Below are 21986 nucleotides of genomic sequence, written 5' to 3'. Positions count from 1 at the left end.
AAAATAGGGAAAAAAAGAACAAACTAAGTTGGTATTGAATTAGAATTAGAGATATCAGCCAGGCATGGTGGTGAACCCTTGTAATCCCAGCATTTGGGAGGCAAAGACAGGCTCACAGTTTGAAGACAGCCTCAGCTATTTAGAGAGGCCCTCTGAAACTCAGTGAGACCTTGTTTCAAATTAAAGAATAATAAAAAAAAAACACAGGGCTGGGGGTAGCTTGGAGGTAGAGTGCCCCTGGGTTCCATCCTCAGTACCCCCCCCCCACACACACACACAATTAGAGGTATCAGAGTGACTTAATACTTTCAATTATAGATGGATACAGAAGAAAATATAAACACAGGTGTAAATGTGTATGTAGTTTCTAGCTGTCAGTTGAAAGGGCCTGGGAGAACTGAAACCTTGATAATGACCACCTGTTGCTCATATATTGGTTCCAAATAGTAAAATAAGCCAGGGCTCCCAGAAGAAATATTGAAATAAAGGCAGAGGCTGGGAAAGAATGTAATGAACCTGGAACCACTTTTGGAACATAAAGTTAAGAACAGGCTCAAGTAAGAAGGAGGATTTATCAAAAGAACACAGAAAGAAGCTTGAAGAGACTTCCACTGGCCAAAAATGTACAATCCATTATTAAAATAATAATATAGCAAAGCTATATCCCATTGAATGAACTAGTATTACATTGATACCAATAAATTAATGGGTAAATAAATGGAGAAATGAGAATTATTTCTTGTAAATGAAAGCTTCCAGTTAAATGTAAAAGAAATGTTGCTTTAGAAAAAATCATTACTAGTCAATAAAAACAGAAATAATCAATTAAAAAACATCAATGGATTCTAAAACTAGTATGTGAAAGTAAGGTGATTTTTACATAGTTTTAAAATAGCTCTCTACAAAATGTTTTTTATTCCCAAGAGAACAAAAAGTAGAGAAAACTGGTGGGAATCTTAAGTCACTAAGTTGAAAACCATCAGAAAGGAAACAAGTAGACATCTGCACAATCTGATGATAGGATGTAATAAGAAGCATATAATAAGTATGATACTATAACTGAAAAGGCATAAATCAGGCCCAAGAAACAGATGCACCTTAGTATTTACACCCCACTTAATATATAAAATGACCTACATTGGGCATGGCTTTGCTGCAGCCATAGGGATGAACTTCAAAGTTCAGGACCATGGACACCAGGCCAATAATGCTCCCTGTAATGAGGTGCTATCTCATTACCACCACTGTTGTTTTGGATGATGAAGATTTAGTTGGCAGAAGAAGCAAAGGAAATTCCAGGAACAGGTATGAAGGAGCTTGAACTCAAGTATTTAGTATAGTACCTTAGTTTTTTTTTTTTTTTTTCTCTTTGAAGCAGTTAATAAATACAGAAAGCTAATCCTGGAGAGCCTATGCTTTCACTGTAGTTTTTTAACATGGTTGAATGTTTAGTCTTTGGTGTAGCTCTGAAAATGAACCAACTATTACATAGCTGCCTTTTCTTTGGAGTTGATTTATCATGGATTACAAGTTGAATACTGAACAAAGAGGAGCTGGTTAGAAACTTAATATGTATTTAATAAAAGTTGGGAGATAAACTTTATTTTTCTTTAGTAGAAAATATTTTTTTAAATGCTAAAGAGAGATATCAGTAGTGAGGAATAGCCAAAGTATTCTCACTTTTGAAAAGACTGGGGACAGTTGAAATCAATTGATTCTGTTGCAGTTCTGTTGAATTTGAAAAGACCGAATCCAGAACATAACTTCAAGTTGCTTTAGTCTATCCTTAATCATAAATTTTCTAAACCCCATTAAAGAAAGGAAATGATCTTTCTAGACTCATTTTATAGGTTTGGGGTCCTCTCATTCCTTATCAAATGCCTCAAAAGTTCCCCAAATTGTCCAAGAAACAACTATAAACTATGACTCACTGCATTTTTATCAGTGAGTAATGCAATTAACACTGTAATATTGTAGCGCTATTTAAAAAATCTTATTAACATTTATTAACTGCTAGCATTGAGGTTTTTTTTTTAATACTGAGAAAGAGATTCAAGATGCCCAGTGTAGCTTTAAAAAAAACTTAAGAATGTGCCCTTTCTTCAAAGGATGATATTTTTTTTTCCCCAAATGATGCCATTTAGAAACACAACAGAGCACTTAATTGGGTAAAAAATTGGTGCCTGAAAGAATTTGGAGAATTTTTTAATTCAGTGGTAGGAAAATTGTTATTACAAAAATGAAATGCACATAAGAGATAGCTTAACTGAGGAATCATGCTCATAAGAGATAGCTTAACTGAGGAATAATGCTAAAGATGTGTTTGTAATGCAGCTGTTGCACATGAGCCATGACTTTGGCATTAGCGACTTTCATTAAATGTTCTATAATGTCTGTAAAGTATAGGAGAGAGAGAGAGAGAGAGAGAGAGAGAGAGAGAGAGAGAGAGAGAGAGAGAGGGAGAGAAAGGAAGGGAGAGGAGAGAGAGAGAATGTGTTTGTGTGTGAACAAAGTGGAGATAAAGAATTTTCTTTTTCTTCTTTTTACAATCACTTCTTTAAATATCTTTTCATTATAAATGCTATATCTGGCTTTAGGTTTGCTGTGGTTATTTGTTCTGGTCAGGTTATTACACTCATCTTCTAATTCTGATCTCAAGGACAATCTTTTTGTAGTCATCCTAAAATAATTTTTACTGAGGCTGATAGTGTGAGTTTCTTGAAATTGAAAGTGAGCACGAAGACTTGTTTTGCTTATTTTACTTGCAGGGCTGTGTTATAGGTACAACTTACCCACTGACCCTTTAGAGAATGAAGAAATACAACTCCTTGTTGTCAGGGTGACTGCCTTGCATTTCAGGGGACATAGATTCTATCTTCTTCTGTGCAGCTAAATAATAACTTTTTTCTCTACAAGTTGGAATTCTAGTTCCCAGAATTATATAGGGGTTTCTTGGGATAGAAAAAAGAAACTGTTTACTCACTTTTTGTCAGATAGTGATTGTGGGGAAAGGGATTTTAATAAGGTGAACAACTGATCACTGCTATAACAAAGCCATTATACATGCAGTGACTGAGCAAGAACAAATTGAGATGTGCTCTAAATGTAAAATACCCAATAAATTGTGAAGACTGTCATATGAGTTACATGTTGAAATAATATTTTTAATGTATTACTTTCAGATTCCCAAACTTATTGGCTTACCATTCCTCTTTTAGAAAAAAATTGCTCAGCATTCCCATGGGCATTTCCAACACTCCTGATTTTTATTCAATATTCCCTCAATGGTACCTGAGAATACTATCATTTTCATATCTTTCCCACCCCTAACCAGGGAAAAATATCACTGACTTTAAAAATCTATGGTTTAAATAGAATATACTATTAAAATTAATTTTGTTTTATTTTACTTTTTTAGTGTGGCCTCTCAAAAATTTATAATTGTAGCATGGCTCAAATTTGGGCCTTGTAGTACATTTATGCTTGAGAGCACTAGTACAGAATATTCACAGAATATTCAAAATGTTCAAGTCCTCAGAAACAATGAAGTCACCTTTATTTTTTGCTTAGCATAAAACTACTCTTGGATACAGGTTATCTTTCTGTAGCACTGACCAAATTGACTGATGGCAAAAGAGAAATCCTCTAAGACAGGTATAGATCTTGGAGAAACTAGGCTGGAAAGAATCAGATGAGGTTCATAGCTTCCTAGCCTTCATCCTTCAACATATGATAGGATCTGGGGAAGCTGACTTAAATAGAAAGCTGTTTCTCTAGTACAGAAATTGAATTGGAGCACGTGATAGATGAGAAAATTTTCATAAATCCCTTAATATTATATACAAAACTAGTGTGTATGTATCCTTTTCTGTAGAGAGGCTATAGTTTAATTAAATTTTTGAAGGGGACCATGGCTTCAAAAAATATTAAGAATCTTAATTCTAGGAAAAAATAGTTCATTGAGATAGGTTACTAATTCATAATTACTCCTGAATTGTCACTAATATTCTATGAATATTAGTATTCTTAATAATGTGAACATGTACATTCAGTAGTAGAAATCAAAGTGGGGTTTGACTTGTCATCTTACAGACAGTATTCTGAGAAATCTATGTCATGGAAATCAAAGTAAAAGGATATCAGTGAAGAAGAATAACAAACAATAAGTGTGAGACAGGCAGAATATTAATAGCATTGCTAGGAAAGGTTACCTGATGTTGATTGTTGATTATGTCCCAGGAAACCAAGCTATTAATGATTCACTACAGAATTCTTACTTGTGTTGTCACCTTAAAAGGATGTTGTAAGATCACTCTCTTTAGAAGAAAACTTTACTTCTTTATTCTTTTAGTCTCTCATCACAATTTAACTTCAATTATAAAAGTTACCCTGTGTTATGGTTTGGACATAGAATGTCCTCTGGGAAAATTTGTGTACTGGTGATTTAAAAATCTTCAGAAGTTAAATAATTGAATTATTAGGGTTCTAAACCTATCAGTGGGTAAATTCATTGATGGATTAATAAGTTGGATTTATTTGATATTAATTTAGGTAGATAGGGTGTAGCCTGAAGAGGTTGGTCACTGAAGGCATGGCTCTGGGGACTATATATAAGTCCCCTATCCCTTCTCCTTGTTCTCTTGTTTTCTCCCTGCTTCCCACAAGTATGCCATGAACTCCATAGGTATGACTTAGCCTAACATGGACTCAGACCTCTGAAACCTCCAGAACTGTAAACAAATAAATCTTCCTTCTAAATTATAGTTCCCAAGTATTTTGGGTCATAGCAGTAAGAATGCCAACTGAAACATCTGGTTACATTCTAACTTCAAAATTTACCTATTTCTCTCAGTCTATATTATAATCTGGGTCTTCAAGAACAAGGAATATACCTTTTCACTGTTTCACCCTCAACCCAGGAAATAGATGCTTAACAGATGCTGTTGAGTAAAATAATTTAGTAGTTCTTGCCTGGTTTCTATACCTCTCAGAATAAAAGATAATCTATGAACAAATATAGCTTTAAAGATTAAAATTTAATCAGGGGGATGAATAAAAGGATAGATCTGTAGAGTTTCAGATAACTCAACCATATTTAGCATTTGACCCTGTTGACATTAAGAAATTGAACTAACCTGCAAAATAATTGCATAGACTGTAGCTACAGTACACTTCTCTTGAGTCCAAACAGTGCTGACTCATTTACTACAGTTTCATAGAGAAGAACACAACAAACTTTTAAGTTAAAGAAATATAAGCAGTCATAGATCTGAGAATCATGAGGAAATATTTGATACTTTAAAGAACTGACTGAAAGTTAAACAGGTTATTGTGACATTTTAAAGAGAATTCAATAACATTTCCTAGCTGCTGATGTTTAGTCTCTGGTTATAAAGCAAATGTTGAATTTCTTTAAAGAAACAATAATAGATTCTAGAATAACTACATAGGTTCAACATTCACAATAGATTTTTACTTGCTTTTCATTTTCCCTACTAAATAGTGTGTGTGTGTGTGTGTGTGTGTGTGTGTGTGTGTGTGTGTGTGCATGTGCATGCACATGTGTGTGTCTGTCTGTTTGCACATGCACAAAGTTAAAAATAGAAAATAGGAAAATCATCTGGTCTAAAATATGGTTTTCTTCATTATCAAAGGGGGTTTTGTGTGACTATAATAATTTTACAAGTAATGGTATCATTCAGAAGAGACAAGCAAAGTAATAAAAATATACACAAATCTAAGGGAGAGAACATATTCCAATAGTTAGAAAAACTAAAAAATCTCAACTAAACGTCTTCTAGAGCTGATAAACAAATTCAACAAATCATCTGGATACAAAATTAAGTTACAAAAATGAATAGCTAGTCAAACATGTTAGCGTATACTTGTAATCCCAGTATCTGATTGCAGGTTCATGGCTAGCCTCATCTACTTAAATAAGGTCCTCTATAACTCAGCGAGATCCTGTTTAAAAATAAATAGTAAAAATAGGGCTGGGGGATGTAGCTCAGAGGAATAAATGACTCTCAGATCAATATACAGTACTGCAACAACAACAACAACAACAACAACAACAACAGCAACAACAAAATAGCTTTTCTACATAGTAACCACAAGCCTACTAAAAAAGAAAATTTAAAAACAATTTAATTCACAATAGCCTCAAATATACATAAATAAAAACAAAAAGAAACTTAGAAATAAATCTAACCAAGGAGGTAAAAGACCTTTATGGTGAAAACTGAAGAACATATTTTGAAAATATTATTTAACATTCAGGTGAAAGCTTTGAAAAACTATCTACTGTAAACCTGCAAACTTTTTTGTTTTCTTTATAAATAATATAAACCCAACCAGAACTTAATTCATTAAAAAAGGGGTGGGGGTGGAATTTAGAGGCTGACAGAATCCAAGGATGAGCTGAACAGCCAAATCATGGGAAGAACCAAATCCATGTGGGTCTAAAACAACGAAGATCAGTGATGTGACTGCTCACAGAAACTCTCCAATTCCTGCCTTCTTATATTCTCTATGCAAGTTAGAGCCATTTGTTCTGGCAGAGTGGAAACATCGACATGAAATTTTTAAGTTTTACATCTTACAGACATTGAAGTAGGCTTAAGAGATATTTTCACATTAAAAATAGCTAGAAAAGGCCAAGACTGGTTCTGTAACCTATAATCAACATTAGCCTAGATTTCTTCAGAGTCCACTCCTGAACTGATTAACCTTGACAAGGATGGAGTGAACACTTTGGGAAGGGAGTAGATCACAGAATAACATGGCTTATTGCACTGGTATCACAGCAATGGGAATGAGCTACAGAAAAGTAAAGGGTGCGATGGCACATCCAGGGCAGATCACATCATTTTAGAGGCAAGCAGAGAGGTATGTTGTTTTAGTTTAAGTGTCAAACTATGAAAACAACTTTAACTAAAGCAAAAATAAAAACAAACACTTATTCGTTTCTATACATATCAATTATGTGTTTATATGCATATTTATGTTTAATATAACCACTTGATAAAATAAGCATTACCATTATGATTTTCAGATTAATAAACTGAGGTTAACAGATTAATATTTCTCATTCTACACTCCTACTCAGTACCAGGTTTAAACATAGGTCTTGACTTCAGGGAAGATGGTGACTGAGAAAAAAAGCAGCATTACAAGTCCTGCTGACACATGATTTCCACTGCCATAAAAACATCATTTTACATAGCCAGAAAATATTATCAGTAGAGGAATAAAAATGATAAATATAAGGGACAGAGAATAAGAAGATTAGAAGGCCGATCAGAGAGCAGAAAAGAAACCTGCCTGCCTTGTGGTGGCAGCAGTCACAGCAGCACCATCTTGCCTCACAGCATTGGTCTCCAAAGACAAGAAAGAAAACAAGGACCTGAGTGAGCAGGTATAGATCAACAGGTAGTAAGTCATCAGTACTTCCTGCACAAACACCAGCTACAACTTCCAGTGGCTGGGCTCACCACACCCTCCAGGAATCCAGAGTGGAGCTCAACACCAGAAAAGAAACCCTCCTTCCTCATGGCTAAAGGCACCACAACACGCCAGCTTGCCAGTGGCGGCCAACCTCACCACGCCTGCCAGAGATCCAGACCAGCATGGACAAAAATCATAAGTGAAACTGCAGTCCCTGCAGGAGAAATCCCAGAGCTGTACCCCTAAGGACTTGTGAAGCCACAATAAACTCCCTGAGTCTGAGATTTTGCGGTTAAACCCAGCAAAGGAGTAGTGGTGGCTGAAATTACCACACCCTCCAGAGATCCAGAGCGGTGCTCAATAATACCATAAGTAAAGTCAGGGTTCCAGTGGAAAAATACCCAGCCGGGTGCCCCCAGGGACTTGCACAGCCCCAATAAACTCCCTGGGTCTGAGACTTTGGGGTATTACCGAGTGAAGAAATAGTGGTGGCTAAGATTACCACACCTTCCAGAGATCCAGAGCAACATTCAATAACACCATAAGAGAAGTCATGGTTGCCGCAGGAAAACGCCCAGCCCAGAGCCGCCAGAGACTCACACAGTCCTGATAAACTCCCTGGGTCTGAGATTTTGCAGTACAACCTTGAGAAGGTGGGAGTAGAGTCTGCTGTTAGACATAGCAGAAGCTCAGACAGACTCAGGGTCTGATCAGTGGAAAGTGTGGGAGGAGACCTATGCTCAACACTAGATCCAACTTGTAGGGTCTCTGGGATTACCACAGACCTCCCAATTGTGGTGAATAGAGAGAAGTAAGACCAGCCACTGTAGCTGTGGGGAACAGACTCCTCTGCTTACCTGCTGTGCTTACTTGCGGACACCTATAAATTCCTACTAATAAGATTGGATCAGACATGATACCCACAAAAGACAAGATACCAAGACACCAGAAAAACAAGCCTGAGAACCCTGAAAATATAAGAACTAGGAACAGTGAAGAAATAACAGAAATCACAAATACTGACCTACAAAATATGCAAGGAGAATTCTGAATGCTGATCTTCAATATGATGAAAGGCATCACAGCAAGTGTACAGAAAATGAAAGAGGAAATGGAGACACTAAGAAGGAATCAGAAAGAGGTCTGGAATAAAATGAAAGATTCAATAAATGAAATGAAGACAGCAACAGAGAGAAATTCTGGAAGATTAGATGAAATGGAAAATAGATTATCACTGTTAGAAGATAGTTAATTCAAAACTGAAAGCACAGTCAATAGCATACAGAAGTTATTACAGCAACAAAACCTAAACATCCAACAACAATGGGACAACTTGAAACATCCATTCCAGACCCTGGAAGAAAACAACTTCCAACTACATATGCTATATCCAGAAAAGTTATTACTCAAAATTAATGGAGAAACAAGTTTTTCAAGCAAAGCAAAATCTCATAAAATTCATGAATACAAAGCCAACACTAAAAAATACATAAAGAAATAAACCATAAAGAAGAAAAAGAAGCAAATTTCAGAACCAGAAAAGAGATGAGGTTGATCAGTGGGGCATCTAAGTAAAGAAGAAATAACATTATACCAAACAGAAGAAAGAACACAAAAGGAGAGGAAACAAAAATCATATTTCAGTAATAACTCTGAACATTAAAGAACTTAACTCACCAATCAAAAGACATAGACTGGCAATGTGGATTAAAAAACATAATCCAAATATATGCTGCTTGCAAGAAACTCACCTTACAGCCAAAGACATTCACAGATTAAAAGTGAAAGGATGGAAAAAGATATATCATGCTAATGGAGACCAAAAATGGGCATGGGCAGCAATGCTGATATCCAACAAAACAGACTTTAAGCTAAAATACATCAGAAGAGACAAAGCAGGGTACTTCCTTTTTTAAAAGGAACAATCTACCAAGAAGATATAATGAAAGTAAATGTTTATGCCTCAAATGTGGGTACACCCATATTTGTAAAACAAGTCCTATAGGATGTCAGATCTCAAATAGACCCAAATCAAATAATATTGGGAGACTTCAATACACCTCTCACACCAAGATTGATCTTCAATGGAAAAGATGAGTAAAGACTCCTCAGAATAAAGAAAACTATAAATATAAGAGACATATACAGAATATTTTAACCAGGAAGGGCAGAATACACATTCTTTTCAGCAGCCAGTGGAACCTTTTCCAAAAAAGATCACATACTGGGCCACAAAGCAAGCACCAGCAAATTCAAAAGATGTAATATAATTCCCTGCATCTTTTCAGATCACAATGGAATAATAGTAGAAATCAAAAACAGGAAGACCATTAGAAACTATATAAATGCATAGATATTGGATGATACACTATTGAATGATGAGTGGGTAAAATAAAAAATAAGAGCATTAAATGAAAATAGAGACACAACTTACCAAAATCTATGGGACACTTTGAAGGCAGTGTCAAGAGGAAAATTTATAGCATTGATTGCCCATATAAGAAGAACAGAGAGATGTCAAGTAAACAACGTAATGACACATCTCAAGGACACATCTCAAGGACCTAGAAAGACTCCCTTGCTCATGGATAGGCAGAATAAATATCATCAAAATGGTTATTCTACCAAAAGTGATCTATAGATTCCATGCAATTCTATCAAAATACCAAGGACATTCTTCACAGACCTAGAAAAATCAGTCATGCATTTTATATGAAGAAAGAAAAGACCCAGAATAGGCAAAGCAATCCTTAGCAAAAAGAAATATGCAGGAGGCATCACAATCCCTGACTTCAAATTATAGAACAATAGTAGTAAAAACAGTATGGTACTGACACAACACACAGGCATACAGACCAGTGGAACATAATAGAAGATACAGAAACAAACCCATATACCTATAGCCAATTGATCTTTGACAAAAGGGTCAAACTCATAAGCTGGAGAAAAGACAAGCCTTTTCAACAAATGGTGCTGAGAGAACTGGCTATCCATTTGTAGAAATATAGAACTAAATCCTTACCTTTCACCATGCACAAGAATCAACACGAGATGGATCAAACACTTAAGAAATTAGACCTGAGACTGGAAAGTTATTAGAGGAGGGTATAGGCTCAACACTCCAACATATAGGCACAGGCAGTAACTTTCTCAACAAGATCTTCAGAGCGTAGGAAATTAGAGCAAGAATAACAAGTGGGATTGCATCAAACTAAACAGTTTCTGCTCATCAAAGGAAACTATGAGGAACCTAAAGAGAAAGCCTACAGAATGGGAGATCTTTACCAGCCACCACTCTGATAAAGGGCTAATATCCAAAATATACAAAGAGCTCAAAAGACTTTACACTAGTAAAACAAATAAACCAATTAAGAACCGGGCAACTGAATTGAATAGACACTTCACAAAAGAGATACTAATGGCCAATAGATACATGAAAATATATTCAATATTACTAGCCACCAGGGAGATGCAAATCAAAACTACACTGAGATTTCACCTAACCCCAAATAGAGTGGCAAGCATAAAGAAAACAAATAACAACAAATGCTGGTGAGGATGTGGGGGAAGAGAAAGTCTTTTACACTGTTGGTGGGACTGCAAACAAGTTCAGCCACTATGGAGATCAGTATGGAAATTCCTTAGAAAACTGGGAATGGATCCACCATATGGTCTGGCTATACCACTCTTGTGTATCTTTCCAAAGAGGCTGAAATCAGTGAACTACAGTAACATCTGCACACCCATGTTCATAACAGCACAATTTTTAATAGCCAAATGGAATCAACCTAGTTTTCCACTAACAGATGAATGGATTGCAAAATTATGGGAAATACACACAATGGAATTCTACTCAGCTATAGAGAAGAACAAAATCACGTCATTTGCAAGAAGATGGATAGACCTGGAGAACATTATGTTAAGTGAGATTGGCTAAGCACAGAAAGAGAAGGGACATATGTTTTCTCTAATATGCCCAAACTAGGGAGTATTAGGAATACTAGAGGGACTCCAGATAATGGAGTGGAAACCTCAGAAAAGCTAGAATGGAAGGGTAGGAGAGAAAGAAGGCTTATGTTGATTAATGGAGGAGCTACATTTGAATGTATGTAAAAGTATGAATATAGCATGTTCAACCTGGACAGTCATTGTTGGGAGGAGAGAAGGGGAAGTAGGGGGGGGGGGAGAGGGTACCAAGCACAGTCTGAATGTATGCCATTTTCAATATGATCCACATTAAAAAAAATAAGAAAATAAACATAGGTCTTCCAAAACCAGACCCCATTCTATTATGTAATCTTTCAAAATAAGAATACTTTTAATTAAAATACAATTATTTTTATAAAACATATATATTTCCATAAACACTACTTAAAAAAAAAACATTTCCAAAGGATGACTACCCCACATCTAAAGGCTTAACCATTAGTAATACAGAATATCTTTCTTATGTCACCAATGACAGAAGAAAAAAATAGAACAGAAAAAATAAAACATCAGATTTTATAGCTTATTTATAATGCAAGATAACATTCAATTATAACTTAACTGAAGTTGAAGAATAAAGATTTGTTGAATCTACTTTTACTATAAAAATTCTTAGTTATAAAATATTGAATTTACAGAAAAGGTTGGAGACATTTTTAAAAGAAATTATGTTTAACAGTTTTACAGTTTTTACTCCTGGCTTTCTAAAATATAAAAATTAATACACGTTCTTCCCTGCCTTCTGACAACTTATTTTCATAGTTTTAGTGAGTTCTGTTAATTTTTTTTTTTTTTTTTTTTGGTGGTGGTACTGGGGGTTCCTGGAAGCCCTTCTACCTCCGGGCTACACTCCCAGACCTATTTTTACATTTTTTTTTTTCAGTCTAAGGATCAGATTCTTTAGTAAGTTTTATTTTATTTTTTTTATTTATTTTTTTAATTAATTTATTTTTTAAATTGGTGCATTGTAGTCATATATCAATCACATTGGAGTACAAGACTTGAGAGGATATACAAGCACACATCATCCAATTAGCCCTCCTCCAGCCCCCGTCCCATTCCCTCCCCCTCCCTCCATCCCACACTTCTTTGGTGGTTTACTTTGATACATTTGTTTATGTACCTCCTGCATTTTAAAGAGGCTCCGTCCTCCAGTATTACATACCCTCTGATTGGTCACATTAGTTGCTTCACTATAGGGCCCTTTCTATAGCTCAACCTCTTCCTGTTGCCCGTTTCCTCCTAGTTATTGCTGATTAAGAGAAGCGTCTGATTTATATTTTCTGCGATATTTCTCTGTGCATGCTGCGTTGCAAGTACCAATCCCACTCTTGATGGTCCCAGTAGTGGCCTGGCTACTCAGTGGACTGATCCAGACCTCGCTGGCTCACGCAGCGGCCTTGCCTCATGGGAGGACCCAGTTCTGGTCTCGCTGGCCCCTGAACCGGTCAAACCCCTAAGCTGACTTTGGTCCCGACCTTGGAGGCCGCAGGAGTGAACTTGCCTCACGCCAGGCTCCGATGCTGGCCATTGGCCCCTGCACCAGTCTAAGCCCTTGGCAGGATTCCAGTCCCGGCCTCGGAGGCCCCAACACTGGTAATGCCTCACTGCAGGCTCCGATGCCGGCCTCACTGGCCCCAGCACCGGCCTAACCCCTTGACAGGCTCTTATCCTGGCCTCAGAGGCCCCAGTACCGGCCTTGCCTCAAGGCAGGCTCCGATGCCGGCCTCGCTGGCCCCAGCACTGGCCTAACCCCTCGGCAGGCTCTTATCCTGGCCTCGAGGCCCCAGTACCGGCCTTGCCTCACGGCAGGCTCCGATGCCGGCCTCGCTGGCCCCAGCACCGGCCTAACCCCTCGGCATGCTCCGATCCCGGCCTCGGAGGCCCCAGCACTGGTCATGCCTCACGGCAGGCTCCGCTGCCGGCCTCGTTGGCCCCAGCAACGGCCTAACCCCTCGGCAAGCTCTTATCCTGGCCTCGGAGGCCCCAGTACCGGCCTTGCCTCATGGCAGGCTCCGATGCCGGCCTCGCTGGCCCCAGCACCGGCCTAATCCCTCGGCAGGCTCTTATCCTTGCCTCGAGGCCCCAGTACCGGCCTTGCCTCAAGGCAGGCTCCGATGCCGGCCTCACTGGCCCCAGCACTGGCCTAACCCCTCAGCAGGCTCTTATCCTGGCCTCGGAGGCCCCAGTACCGGCCTTGCCTCACGGCAGGCTCCGATGCCAGCCTCGCTGGCCCCAGCAGCGGCATAACCCCTCGGCAGGCTCCGATCCCGGCCTCGGAGGCCCCAGCACTGGTCATGCCTCAAGGCAGGCTCCGATGCCGGCCTCGCTGGCCCCAGCACCGGCCTAACCCCTCGGCAGGCTCTTATCCTGGCCTCGGAGGCCCCAGTACCGGCCTTGCCTCACGGCAGGCTCTGATGCCGGCCTCGCTGGCCCCAGCACCGGCCTAACCCCTCGGCATGCTCCGATCCCGGCCTCGGAGGCCCCAGCACTGGTCATGCCTCACGGCAGGCTCCGCTGCCGGCCTCGTTGGCCCCAGCACCGGCCTAACCCCTCGGCAAGCTCTTATCCTGGCCTCGGAGGCCCCAGTACCGGCCTTGCCTCATGGCAGGCTCCGATGCCGGCCTCGCTGGCCCCAGCACCGGCCTAATCCCTCGGCAGGCTCTTATCCTGGCCTCGAGGCCCCAGTACCGGCCTTGCCTCACTGCAGGCTCCGATGCCGGCCTCACTGGCCCCAGCAGCGGCCTAACCCCTCGGCAGGCTCCGATCCCGGCCTCAGAGGCCCCAGTACCGGCCTTGCCTCACGGCAGGCTCCGATGCCGGCCTCGCTGGCCCCAGCAGCGGCCTAACCCCTCGGCAGGCTCCGATCCCGGCCTCGGAGGCCCCAGCACTGGTCATGCCTCAAGGCAGGCTCCGATGCTGGCCTCGCTGGCCCCAGCACCGGCCTAACCCCTCGGCAAGCTCTTGTCCTGGCCTCGGAGGCCCCAGTACCGGCCTTGCCTCAAGGCAGGCTCCGATGCCGGCCTCACTGGCCCCAGCAGCGGCCTAACCCCTCGGCAGGCTCCGATCCCGGCCTCGGAGGCCCCAGCACTGGTCATGCCTCAAGGCAGGCTCCGATGCCGGCCTCGCTGGCCCCAGCACCAGCCTAACCCCTCAGCAGGCTCTTATCCTGGCCTCGGAGGCCCCAGCACCGGCCTAACCCCTCGGCAGGCTCTTATCCTGGCCTCGGAGGCCCAAGTACCGGCCTTGCCTCATGGCAGGCTCTGATGCCAGCCTCGCTGGCCCCAGCACCGGCCTAACCCCTCAGCAGGCTCCGGTCCCGTCCTCGGGGGCCCCAACACTGGCCTTGCCTCACGGCAGGCTCCGTTGCCGGCCTTGCTGACCCCAGCACCGGCCTAACCCCTCAGCAAGTTCCGGACCCGACCTCGGAGGCCCTAGCACAAGCCTTGCATCATGGCAGGCTCCAATGCCGGCCTCGCTGGCCCCAGCATCGGTCTAACCCCTCTGCAGGTTCCAATCCCGGCCACGGAGGCCTCAGTAGTGGCCTTGCCTCACAGCAAGCTCCGATGTCGGCCACTGGCCCCGGCGCCCGCCTAACCCCTCAGCAGGTTCCGATCACTGTCTCTGTGGTTATTATTTCAAAGGTTCCAGTTGTAATGTATCAGATCTCTGCCTCCCCCGAATATTGGCCACTGGCATTGCCACTGCCTCCACCGTTTCAAATCCTTCCCAGGCTCTTTTTCCACTCTGAATGTTGTCCAGTGTTCCTAAGCATGTGTGATGGTAGCATTCGACATTTAGTGTAATTTCTCCAAAAAAATAAAGTTGGTAAGATCCGGTTTCTGCTTCTCCTGAATACAAGTCTCCACCACCATCGCGAAGAACTCTTTCAACACTGCATTTCTCCTTGGTCTCCGCTAAACTCTCTCCTTATATGTGATGTCTGAGATTCTTAACAATATAGAGAAATAGCAGTCCTCTTTCACGGCGAATTTTTCCATAAGTTCCAGTGCATTTAGATAAGTTTTGTCTGCATCTCCAGTGTCCTGGCATCCATAACGGCTTTCTTACCACCTCTCTGAAATTTTTCTTTATCTTTTTCTGTTCTGGGCCCGGTTTCTCCAGGGGTCTGGCGTGCTACTCGCAGTTCGGCCGGACCGATCCCGGCCCCAGCTGGCGTGCCCTGTGCTCGACCCCCGCCCAGAACCCAGCGTCTTACTGGGCCTTGTTTCTCCAGGGGTCTGGCGTGCTACTCGCAGTTCGGCCTGGGGCCCAGAGTCCCGCGACCAGGGCCCCATCTGGTGCCCAGCCCGCGACCCCTGCCCAGAACCCAGCGTCTTACTGGGTCTGGTTTCTCCAGGGGTCTGGCGTGCTACGCGCAGTTCGGCAGGGGCCCAGAGTCCCGCGACCCGGGCCCCATCTGGCGTGCCCAGCCCGCGACCCCCGCCCAGAACCCAGCGTCTTACTGGGTCCGGTTTCTCCAGGGGTCTGGCGTGCTACTCGCAGTTCGGCTGGGGCCCAGAGTCCCGCGACCCGGGCCCCATTAGGCGTGCCCCGCCCGCGACCCCCACCCAGAACCCAGCGTCTTACTGGGCCTGGTTTCTCCAGGGGTCTGGCGTGCTACGCGCAGTTGGCCCGGGGCCCAGGGTCACACGACCCAGGCCCCGGCTTTTGTGCGCCGCGCGCAACCCCTGCCCAGAACCCAGCGTCTTACTGGGCCTGGTTTCTCCAGGGGTCTGGCGTGCTACGCGCAGTTCTGCCTGGGGCCCAGAGTCCCGCGACCCGGGCCCCATCTGGCGTGCCCAGCCCGCGACCCCTGCCCAGAACCCAGCGTCTTACTGGGTCTGGTTTCTCCAGGGGTCTGGCGTGCTACGCGCAGTTCGGCAGGGGCCCAGAGTCCCGCGACCCGGGCCCCATTAGGCGTGCCCCGCCCGCGACCCCCACCCAGAACCCAGCGTCTTACTGGGCTTGGTTTCTCCAGGGGTCTGGCATGCTACTCGCAGTTCTGCCTGGGGCCCAGAGTCCCGCGACCCGGGCCCCATCTGGTGTGCCCAGCCCGCGACCCCTGCCCAGAACCCAGCGTCTTACTGGGTCTGGTTTCTCCAGGGGTCTGGCGTGCTATGCGCAGTTCGGCAGGGGCCTACATTTTTTTAAATTTGGAAACAGGGTCTCCTAAGCCAGCGCGCGGCTGGCTTGGAACCTGTGCGATCCTCCTGTCTCCGCCTCCCAAGCGCGGGGATTACAAGCGTGCGCCACCACGCCCGGCGAGTTCTGTTAATTTTATATCTTTAAGATGTACATTTGTATTTTCCTCTTTAGCCATAATTCCCAAAGTTGTTTGCCCTTAATTCTGTATTTAAACATATTCCAAGCTTACTACAGTACCTTTTATTACACTTTTTAAATTGATTTTTCCACATCTTAATTTGCTGTTTTATCACCAAGTAATTCCCCCAGCCTCTACTCACTTAATAAGTTGTGTGAGCTCTATTTTTTGAGTGGCTGTTACCTTTCAAATCAAAAGGACATTTTATTTCCTTTTTTAAAAAAATGACTTACTTTCCAGCAGGTTTACCTAAGCTGTTCCTAGGAATTTGCATGGGTTTTGGATCAGTATCTTGATGTCTTTCATCAGGTTTAGGAAATTCTCCGCCATTTCTTTCCAAATATGGCTTTGCTGCATGTTTTTGGGTGTGGTCTTCTCTTTTTGGGGGGATTATAATTACACTGAATCATTTGTATTTTAAATTATTTGTATTTTTCCTTTAAAAATGTCTTAGCCAGGCACGGTGGCGCACGCTTGTAATCCCCGCGTTTGGGAGGAAGAGACAGGAGGATCGCACAGGTTCGAAGCCAGCCACGTGCGCTGGCTTAGGAGACCCTGTTTCCAAAGTGTAGCCCGGAAGTAGAAGGGCTTCCAGGAACCCCAGTACCACCAAAAAAGAAAAAAAAAAAAATGTCTTACCTCTGCCATGCATCATGGCGCATGATGTAATTCCGGCATTCGGGAGGCTGAGACCAGAGGATCAGAGTTTGCTGACAGGCTCAGCTACTTAGCAAGGCCCTTTGGGACTCAGTGAAACCCTATTTCAAAATAAAGAATAAAAAAACTAGGGCTGGGGGTGTAGCAGAGGTAGAATGCCCCTGAGTTTCACCCTTAGTACTGTTCTGACCATGGCTGCCTCCAGAGTATGAGGTCTGAGTGACACTTTACTTTGAAACCATAACAAGCATGTTATTCAATATTTTTTTCTTCTGTCAGAGGATTAGTTTTCTAGGTCTGCTTTGACAAATTACCAGAATCCAGATAGTTTTAAACAGTGGAAATGTATCTTTTCACTTTTCTAGAGATGAGAAGTCCCAAATCAAGGTGTCAGCAGGGTAGGTTCCTACTGGAGACTCTGAGAAGGAATCTGTTCCATGCTTTTCTCCTAACTTCTAGTGGTTGCCAGCAATCCTTGGTGACCTTATCTTGTAACACTTCACGCCAATTTCTGACTCCATCTGCATGTGGCAGTCTCCCCTGTGTCTCTCTTTACTTTTAATAAGAACACTAGTCATGGTGCTCTATGTGTTTCATGGTGCTCCAGTATGATCACATTTGTACTAATTAGATCTGGAATGGTAGTATTTCAAAATAAGGTTGCATGGGAAGGAGAGATTTTTTTTTTTTTTTTTTTTTGGTGGGGTGATACTATCTACTCCAGAGTAGTTTACATGTGACATTAAAGAAGAAAATTCCATAAGATACAGGATGCAAAAGTAGTGAATCAAATGGGCCAATCATTATTAAAGAGTGTGTATTTAATTTTTAAATTACATATTCATAGGAACTTACTTTTGGAAATCTTTTTCATTTAATAATAATGTTTTACAGATGAAGAAAAACATAAAATTTGTCAGAATTCAGGGAACTGACCTAAATACATTTGCTATATTTTGAGCAAATTGATCCCCAGAATCTTTTCCAATTCTTATTTCATTGTGAGATTATCTATAAATTAAAAGCAGCAAACAAGTTTGGGAACTAAAGTTAAATAATACGTAGGGAGATAAAAGAAGTGTGCAGTAAATACAGTTACCAGTTATACTGAGATTTTATTCACTTAGATTTACTTATTAAGAATTTGTATTGATAATGAAAAATGTAAAATTTTCTGTGTTTGAAGAAAGTTTGATGAGCAAAGTAATAAAGTAAATATGACTTCAACAATAACTACTTAAAAGAATATTCATTTACATGTATCTTTAGTCACCATGCCCCCTCTCCCAATCCTTACACCTTTTAATTACTTACCTTCTACTCATCCTCTAGGTCACAATTCAAATATCACATCCTGATACTTGCTTTTCATCAACAGCTCAAATCCCTACTAGATACTCTGAACTACTTCTTTGCAGCATTTACCTCTGTGTCCATTTAACATTGATTTTTGCAATTTTTTAGCAAATATTCTCCTCCACTAGACAGTAAGCTTCATTAGAGTCAGGTATGGTGAGACATATGAACTGTACTTACCTTTGTTTCTCTAATGATAAGTTCAGTACTTGCTGAATAATTGAATAGAATGAAAAGATGAGAAGTTCATATGTACTAATAAGAGGGTGATAAATGAATTATGAATCAATCTCATCAATTTGTTAAAAATTCTTCAACATGTGCACTATATTATCCATATTAAGAGTTATTATGCCTAAGTAAAAACATTATAAAAGCATTCACAGTAACATAATGAATAAATTAGATAGTTACCTACTTCAAATAGAATGTTGAATTTTTTTGAATAGCTCAATTAAAATTTCAGGATTCAAATAACAGATTATATTATTTACTACCACTACTCTGGATTATTATTAAATAGATACAATTGACATTAAACATAAATTCTGTGAAAAATTTTTGTAATGGCTTTTAAGACAATTCTACATTTTTACTTTACCATATATGAAAAATAGCCCATATCATATTGGAAAGTCCTTTTAAAGCAATGAATTATAATTTCAATGTGAAATTCATCAGTATAACGCACTTAAAATAACATTTAAACACACAAAAATGTATAAAAGGCATGTATTTGAGGAAGCTACAGTAATTAGTTATTCACAACTAGGGAAATTGAAATTCGCTCCATGATCATCATTAATTATTTTAGCCATATAAAGTCTGTTGCAAATCTGAATACCTAAATTTGGAATTTAGGGCATGCAGACATGATAATAATCTCCTTCTCTTTGACAGCTTGAGTTTACTTATTTAGATAAACATAATATCCTTTTAAAAATTTCCTCATCTGATAAAGGATAGCACTTCAAAAGTCAAATATAATGCAAAGATAAGCACATTTTTTTCCAGTCTTAAAGTGATATTGCTCTCTGAGTTGCACTTTGGGCTAAAATTTCATAGTTTTTTTTTTAAGAAAACAAATAATGCTAAATACTATTAATTTCCAAACTGACTCACATGTGAAGGTGTATTAAGATATTCAGAAACATCATAACACAAATATATTAGAAAAACTGAGGGAAAATTTGAACATCAGGTCTCACAATTTGATAGCCGCTCTAAGTTTGGCTGATCGCCCTCTGGGGTTATCTTGTACATCCTGATCTTCTGGAGTAAGCACCTTCTTGTGTAACAATTCCCATATTAAAGGTGCTTTTATAGAGACTCCTTTGCTTTCATCATAGGAACCCAATCGTGATGTTTGCATCACCTTCTGTCTAACACTTAGGTTAAACCTTTCTGTCATGCTTATCCCAAGCAAAAATCTTTTGACGATACGATCCTCTAATGAATGGAAGGAAAGGGCAACAAGGCGACCACCAGGTTTCAGAAACTTCTGAGCTGTCTTCAGTCCTATGTAGAGTTCATTGAGCTCGTTGTTCACAAATATACGAAGAGCTTGGAAAGTCTTGGTAGCAATATGGGCAGGTCTTTGTAGCAAGTCTTTTCGTGCATAAATAGCAGAGGGAGGAAATGCACCTGGGAATAGATTTTATAAAAACAAAAAGAGAAAATACATCTTTAATATTTTTCAGTGTCAGTGTACTCAACTGTGTAGTATATGTGTCTATTTAAATTTTTTTTTTATTGGTGCATTGTAGTCATAGAGCTTAGTGGGGGTACAAGATGGTAGAGGCATACATACACAAATCACTCATTTAGTCATTCCCCAATTCCAATTCCATTCTCTCCCCCTCCCTTATTCTCATGTTTGGCTTAGTGATTGACTTAATATGTTTGTGAATGTTTGTCATGTACATTAAGGAATTTCCCTCTTCCCCCTCTCATCTCTCTCAGTTAGGTCGCCTTATTTGCTCATTTACAGTTTTTCCTTTTTCATCTAGAGTTCTTCCTATGACCCCTTTTTTCCCTAGCTTACACCTATTAGGAAGAGTATCCAATTTTTTTGACTTTTTGTGACTGACTAATCTCACTTAGCATAATGTCCTCCAGTTCCATCCATTTCCCCACAAATGTTGTAATTTTGTTCTTCTTTTTGTCTGAGTAAATTTCCATTGCATACATATCCTATAGTTTTGTAATCCTTTCATCTGTTGATGGACAAATAGCATAGTACTGACACAAAACAGACATACAGACCAAAATGAAGTAGAAGACTCAGAAACAAATCTGCACACTTATGGCCAATTGATTTTTGACAAAGGAACCAAAAACATACAGTGGGAAAAAAATAGCCTCTTCAACAAATGGTGTTGGCAAAACTGGTTAACCTCATGCAGAGAAATGGGAAATAAACCCTATTTCTCACCCTGCAAAGATTCAGTTCAAGATGGAGCAAAGACTTGAAAATCAGATCAGAGGCCTTATAGCTCCTTGAGGAGAACATAGGTCCTACACTTCAACACTGAGGCACAGGTAAAAAACTTTCTCAACAAGACCCCAAAGGCACAAGAAATTAAAGGTGGATCAATATGTGGGATTACATCAAACTGAAGAACTTATGTACAGCAAAGGAAACTTTCAAGAGCCTCAACCGAGATCCAACAGAAAGGAATAAAATTTTGTATGTGTTTGTTTATGGGAACTAAATTTTTTCAAATATTGTGACACTTCATCCATACATCCCCCTCTTACTCTGAAACATAGTTTTAAGGTTTATAGCTACATATCACAAGAATATTTTATAATTCATAAGAATAATGGGGCCAAACAAGAAGAAGAGATAGGGAAGGAGTGGCCAAATATGTGAGGAAATCCCAAACTTTCTAACTTTGCTGAAAAAACATTAACTCACAGCTACAGAAAAACTCAAGAAACCACAAAGAAATAAAAAAAAAATAACTGCACCTAGGCACATAATAATCAAACTACTAAAAGCCAAAGAAACAAGATAAATCATGATGCAACTGACTTCCGGGAAGATGGCGACTGAGAAAAGCGGGGCTTAAGAGCCCCGCTAACAACCAATCTCCAGTACCAAAAAATCAGCGCCTTTCATAGCCAGAAAACACCATCACCAGAGAAACAAAAAAATCACCAGGCTCCAGAGAGAAAGCAGACTGAGAACAGAGCTCAGAGCCACAGAGGA

At 40.8% G+C, this 21986-nt stretch overlaps 1 protein-coding gene across 1 annotated transcript in view; it reads right to left on the bottom strand.

The window, feature by feature from the left end:
* Nucleotides 1-19976: 19976 nt before the first annotated feature.
* Nucleotides 19977-21986, bottom strand: part of METTL15 (methyltransferase 15, mitochondrial 12S rRNA N4-cytidine) — a gene marked incomplete at both ends in the record, with an annotated part of 228223 nt that continues 226213 nt past the window's right edge. Inside the window, one exon of the mRNA XM_080710304.1 lies at nt 19977-20416. Within this exon, the coding sequence (XP_080566430.1) occupies nt 19977-20416 (440 nt within the window). The remainder of the gene's footprint in view (nt 20417-21986) is intronic.

Source organism: Muscardinus avellanarius (assembly GCF_963383645.1).
Source record: "Muscardinus avellanarius genome assembly, chromosome: 1".
Lineage (NCBI taxonomy): Eukaryota > Metazoa > Chordata > Mammalia > Rodentia > Gliridae > Muscardinus > Muscardinus avellanarius.
The sequence above is the reverse complement of the archived record's forward strand: the minus strand, read 5'-3'. Positions and strand labels throughout refer to the sequence as shown.